The 6,534-nt window shown below is 32.0% G+C and overlaps 1 protein-coding gene across 1 annotated transcript; it reads right to left on the reverse strand.

The window, feature by feature from the left end:
- Nucleotides 1-3,161: 3,161 nt before the first annotated feature.
- On the reverse strand, nt 3,162-6,231 carry LOC116853223 (WASH complex subunit 1-like). Its single transcript, XM_032834175.1, has 3 exons — nt 5,952-6,231; nt 5,593-5,722; nt 3,162-4,926 (listed from the first exon to the last, which is right to left on the reverse strand). Exons 1-3 carry the CDS (start codon nt 5,971-5,973, stop codon nt 4,347-4,349), a joined length of 732 nt encoding a protein of 243 aa, XP_032690066.1. The 5' UTR covers nt 5,974-6,231; the 3' UTR covers nt 3,162-4,346.
- Between the last annotated feature and the right edge of the window lie 303 nt (nt 6,232-6,534).

The following is a 6,534-nucleotide window of genomic DNA, read 5'->3' on the forward strand; positions in this document are numbered from 1 at the left end:
AATACTTAACGTAAAAGACAATAAGAGTTCAAGCACAGGTTGAATAGTACTATTAAAATTATTAAAAAATAGTGACCCAATCTCACAATGAGAAGAAATTTATTAATCATCAAACGCGTTTCGGTCTAACTTCGCAGACCCTCTTCAGTGATTACAAATTGAAAAACGAATTATATTTAAGTGTCACAAAATGTAAAGGTCGCAATAATCGGTATAACAAAGGTTGTTACAAAAGTTGTCGCTGCAAGTTTTGCTTACGGGAATCGGAAGCATCAACGTAAATAATTAAAAATAGTCATTAAGACAAAGAAAATTTCTCCCACAAAACGGATAACCCTTTAAGGATTATTGTTTCATCAATAAATAGTCCTCTATATAATTTGGCTTTATTTTTACACAAGTTGATTTCTGCTAATATCCCGGTGGCTAACAGCAAGATCAAAAATAGCTTTGATCTGGTTAGATCTTTGGCGAATTTATATATAGAAGAACACTTTAGATTGTTTGGATATAGTCTCATTGTTCACTAATATCTCTCTTGAATTGGTTATGGATGGTATCTTGAGAAGGTGGTGTTTTTTGGAGACGGCTAGTAAAATTCCTAAGGATGAGTTTACTTTAACACTTAAATTTGTCCTCAATTCTTCTTACTTCAGCTTTAATGGCAGGATTTATAGACAGACCTTTGGCACCCCAATGGGTTCGCCTCTCTCTCTTATCATAGCTATTGTTCATAGCTATTGTAATATTGTTCTCCAAGACCTTGAAGAAAGAACACTTCAGACAATACAGATTTGTTTGCCTTTTTATTTTCGTTACGTTGACGATATTGTTTTGGCTGTTCCAGGAACTTTTGTTGAGAGTATCTTGAGTGTTTTTAATTCTTTCCATCCACGCCTTCAGTTTACGATCGATTTTGGCAATAATGGCAAGGTATATTTTTTTGAAACCTCCATGGAAATTGTTGATAACAGACTCAGGTTTGACTGGTACCACAAATCTACTTACTCCGGCCGCCTTCTTAATTATAATTCTTTTCATCCATTACAGCATAAAATTAGTATGATCATAGAGTTAGTTGATAGAGTAATTTTTTTGAGCCATCCTATGTTCCATGAAAGAAATTTTGCGTTCGTCTTCCGCACTTTAGTGGGGAATGGTTATCCCATTAAAATTATTCTTAAAATCTATAATAGACGTGTGTTTCGACTGATTAACAGAATAAATACCATTGTACCGAGTGCATCTTCGTCTTCTTTATTACCCACTCGTTCATATAGCATCTTTTCATATTTGGGGATGATTTCTAATAGACTCAGTAAGATTTTTAAAAAATTTAATAATTTTCAAAGTTTCTGTATTATGAACAAGCTTTCAGGTTTAGTTCGTGTTCATAAAGACACATTACCTCTGAATCTTCATAATAATGTTATGTACAAGTTGGAGTGCAATGACTGTGACTCGTCTTATATTGGTCAAACAGGCAGAAAGCTTTCTATTCGTGTATCTGAGCATAAACATTTACCTAGGGACCTTACATCACAGCTCTCTGTTGTCCAGGAGCATCGTGTTAAGTGCGGCCATGAATTTAGATGGGATAGTGTCAAAATTTTACATAAAGAACGCCTATTTTATAAAAGGATGATTGCGGAGATGATTTTTATTAAAATGCAGGCACACGGACTAAATTCTCAGACTGATACTGAGAATTTGGGAAAGTGTTATAATACGTTGCAAATGGTTTGACTTGAATTGTTTTTCGTTTGTAATTCGTACCAAGTAAATATAAACACATAATTCTGTGCTGCTTGCGGCATTCGGAGGTACACGTTTATTAGCTTGACATTTCCCTGGAACTCTACTATCTATTATTGAGGTATTTATCATTATTTTTTCCTCATACTTTGTTTGGTTACTCTATCTCAATACGTTTTTTAGATAATTACACCACAGCATCTTAGTACGTGCGATGGAATGACCAATCTTATAACAAGTTACTAATGTCTTCCAGGGAGAAATTTTTTTTGTCTTAATGACTATTTATAATTATTTACGTTGATGCTTCCGATTCCCATAAACAAAACTTGCAGCGACAACTTTTGTAACAACCTTTGTTATACCGATTATTGCGACCTTTACATTTTGTGACACTTAAATATAATTCGTTTTTCAACTTGTAATCACTGAAGAGGATCTGCGAAGTTAGACCGAAACGCGTTTGATGATTAATAAATTTCTTCTCATTGTGAGATTGGGTCACTATTTTTTAATAGTTTTAATAGCACTATTCAACCTATGCTTGAACTCTTATTGTCCTTTACGTTAAATATTGATGATACTCAAGTAGTTTTTTTATTTCTTTTAGTTAACAATACTTGTTTATATTTTTTATATAACCTACAATTTGTGGACTTAGATTGAAAAACATAAATTTTTTTCTTTTTCCGATTATTTGTCTTTCAGTGTATTTTATTTCAACACTGTCCACATTGTGTTCATTTTATAATCAGTTATTAACATTTTCTTTTAGATTACTGAAAAACTGAGACTGTTATTATATATGTCTAGTTGTAATATAATATTCGTAAAGTATTATTTTCGAACTATAAAGCGTTTTTCTTTCTACCTTTTATTATCATGTTAAAAATGGCAAAAATTTATTGGGGTCCGCCGGACTCTACTATATTTATAGCTTGACTAAAAAGGCATCGTATCTGTTACGGATTAAATATAACAGACTTGCCCCTCCCTCCGCCGCGGTGCAGGTGGGTCTGGGGCGCGTAGCCCCCCAGTTACACGGTTAGACCAGGGACAGGCATCTTTTTTATTAATATCTTGGAAACTACCCAGTAAGCAAATTGAGCGCAGACTGCGCGCAGATTGGCAGCAAATTTGATCAAAAACCCATAGCAAAACCATAGCCATCTGTGTCTACATTAGGCCACGGTTTTGGCGACAGATCTTGCTGTCGGGCAATTGGTGCCAAATTTGCAGCAAAAACCGCGCAAAGCTTGCAGTGCAGCAAGGTCTGCGCGGTTTCTGCCGTCAAATCGCTACAAGCTCTGCGCAGTTTTTGCTGCAAATCTGCATCAATTTTCCGACAATAAGCTCTGCCGCATATCTGGCGGCAATTTGGCAGCAAGATTTGATATAACAGATCCTGCATCAAATTTGTTATCTATTTGCCATCAAAAGTTGATAGCAAGCTCTGCTCGAAATCTGTTCGCACAGGTTTGGCTATCTGGATATAAACGACTGCCACAGAGCACGAGGCCGCGGAGCATAACATACGCATATACGTGTACTGTTTACCATATTTTAATATATGTTGTGTACCAAAATTACGCGTTGCGTTTATACAAATCTTTTTTTCTATAACTTTCTAACAACGAGTGATGGTTAAAACCTTTTGCGAGTTCCTCAAAAATGATGACAACATATGTCAAGATCAAGGTCATTAGAGCTGTTTTCCTTAAAGTCGATATTTATTGTTTTTTTTTTGTTTTTTTTTGAAGTTTTTCTTTTCGTTCTTTCTTAGTTTTTGTTTCGAAATTATTAAGAAAAATAATAGTTTAATAGAATTTTTAATAATCCTATATGTCTGAAATGTGGCCTTTAATATGTTTATATGAACTTTAACTTTTCTTCATAGAATGACTTCAAAAGTCAATTCCTAGAATACTGTAAAGTATAAAAAGATTAATGAGAACCATCACGTGGATATTAGTACGAAATTAGAACTTTTTATTTTGGGAGGATAATAATGTTCTAATAGTATTTTTGCAACACTTAGATAATAATATAAAAATGCTTATTATTTAAACAAGATATGAACAGAGGTATAAAAAAGATAATATTGATATTAGAATTAATCGGAATTATAAAGCTAATTTCAAAGTCAGTTATGAAAGGTGAATTCTCCACGTTGCAATTCTTCGTTTGTTGTTACTGTCAGAATATTATTATCCTCTCGAAATTAAAAGTTATAATTTCGTATCAATATCCACATTATAATTCTTATTAATCTTTCTTTACTGACAGCTTTCTCTACTCACACACCTATATGAGCTTGTATTAAATGTTTTAAAATATAAGACAATATAAGATATATATAAGATAAATGTTTTAAAATATAAGACAATGTTTAGGAAATTTACTTAAAGAACTTGTTTACTTAAAAATTTACTTAAAAAGCTCTTGTGTAGAAAAAGCAAAAGCAAATCTTTTAGAAACAATTTTCAGAACAAGAAATTGTAACAATATATTATTTCTTGTATGATGAAAACGGAACTTCAATAGGCATTGAGTAAATTTTCCCGACTCTATTAAAATTCTATTATAATATGTTATATGGAAATTCTCACCTCCCCAAGGGTTGGTGTGTACAGATAGTTGGAAGATGAGTCCATTTCCGACGAAAGCCACGGTTGTACAATCGAGTCTGGTGCATCTTCAATTTGCTGCTTGTTGTTAGATTGCCGCGATGATCTCATGGACGTTTTTTCGTATGGACTGTCCATGCTATCAAATAACAGGAGAGCGCTAACTGAAGACAATTGTGGCGGGAATGGTTCTTCGTCATTCTCAAGATTGTTAATCTTTTTACTGGCTTTTGATCGTACATGATAAAACTGCAGTTTCTCTTGAAGATTGATATTTGCAGCGTACTGGCCACTTTCCGTCTTACAATTAGAAGATAAATACGATTCGGGAATATCTTTTATAGGCACAGAACACTTATAAATGCTTGGTATAGTAGCCGCATGTTTGTGCTGCGGCGGTATGGTTACCCTATACTCCTTATAAGTATAGTTAGCTGGATATTTGGCAGCAGAGTACATTTTTACTGCTTTCAGGTTCAAGTTTGTTTGCAGATAGTGCAACCTGTTCTCCAGTTTTCTAGCTCTTTCTTTAATGCTGTTTAATCTAAAATTTATTATATATTCGTTTATTTCATTATATATTATTATTAGATATATCCTGGATTAGATAAGTTAAGTTTAAAGTTAATGACTTAAAAAATCAACTTAATTAAGTTTTAAGTTACTTACACAAAAACTAACTTAATTAAAAGTTTAGTTCAAATTAAATTAACTTATTAAAGTTAACAATAAATTATATAAAACAATATTTTTAGCATAATTAACTTTTCAGTTATAGATAAAATTTACACAAAATAATGAAAAGATAGTCTTTTTATAAGAAAATATCGACTATTTTATGTTCAAAATTCCATGGAAAAAAGAACACTAATATTCAAAGAAACAAAAAATTATTCAACTATTATTTTTTATTTTTCTTATTTTACATTGTACATAGCCCATAATGACTTTAATATTGATTAATTATTTTAACTTGTACAAGAAAATATAACAAGTTATAATATGCATTTTAAAATAACTAGTTTAAGTTAGAAGTTAACTCGTTAAAAATTTACTAAGTTGAGTTAAAAGTTATTAAATTTTAACTGATTAACTAGTTTTTACCCAAACCTGGATATATCTAAACAAATAGTATGTATACATAAGTTATATCATCGAGATAATAAATATAAGGGTTATGCTAAGAATTAGAGCTAGTAAATTCCTTTACCTTTGCGTATTTTCTGAAAGTCTTCTATCGATACATTCAAATATATATGAAACAGCATTACCTAAATTATCCAAAGCTTCTGCTATTTGAACTATCGTCTCTTCATGTCTTAGATTGTTTGGTATAATACCTGAAATTTAAAAGTACTCTGTTATTATTCCTAATTCTTATTAAATTTTTCACACTTATTGTGTTTTTTTAATGGTTATTTATCGCACTTTGTCTTTTGTTTTTTTACTGAAGTTTGATATTTCTGTTATTAGGTTAAGTTAGGTTACAATATATAAATATACATATATAACAAGTAAATCTATGCATATAAATGGATTACGTATTACAAGAACTAGAAATTTACATACCAATTTCGATTCGTTCTGGCATCTTGGTCCCAAAAAGTCAAGAAAATATTTATTGTGTACAATGCGTCAATACATATATTTTCGAGAAAAGTTAGGAAAGTTGATTATGATTAAATATTACACATATATATAAGTATTTAATAAATTTTGATGATTATTTCAGGCATACTATACACAATATTCCATAAAAATTATCGCTGATGTTATATGATGACATCCGAAAAGAACTATCTTAAGCCAACGGCACACGATGCTTGTTTTCATGCTGGATTGCTTGCTGGATGGAAATACTCTGTTCTGATTGGTGCATTTCTGAAGACGAACCAATCAAAATAGAGTATTTCCACCCAGCAAGTAATCCAGCACGAAAACAAACATCATATGCCGCTGGCATTATACAGTTTTGATTATTAGCGACAATCCTGACGTGTGTTGGAAATATGAACTAAAACGAACTCTGTGCATGGTAACTAGAGAGAAGCCTGCAGGTGTCAATTCATGTAGCGAATAAATCGCTGCGATTGAAGGTCGGGTGTATATCAATTGGACACGGGGCAATTGGACACAGTCCAATCACAAGTCG

This window comes from Odontomachus brunneus, unplaced genomic scaffold (assembly GCF_010583005.1).
Source record: "Odontomachus brunneus isolate Ranch 3 - 2012 unplaced genomic scaffold, Obru_v1 Obru_scaffold_289, whole genome shotgun sequence".
Taxonomy (NCBI): Eukaryota; Metazoa; Arthropoda; class Insecta; order Hymenoptera; family Formicidae; genus Odontomachus; species Odontomachus brunneus.

Coding starts and splice junctions, on each gene's coding strand:
- LOC116853223 (XM_032834175.1), bottom strand. CDS start 5,973: ATGCCAGAACGAATCGAAATTG. Junction 5,723..5,951: donor GCCAGAACGAATCGAAATTG/GTATGTAAATTT, acceptor TTTAAATTTCAG/GTATTATACCAAACAATCTA. Junction 4,927..5,592: donor CTTTCAGAAAATACGCAAAG/GTAAAGGAATTT, acceptor AATAAATTTTAG/ATTAAACAGCATTAAAGAAA.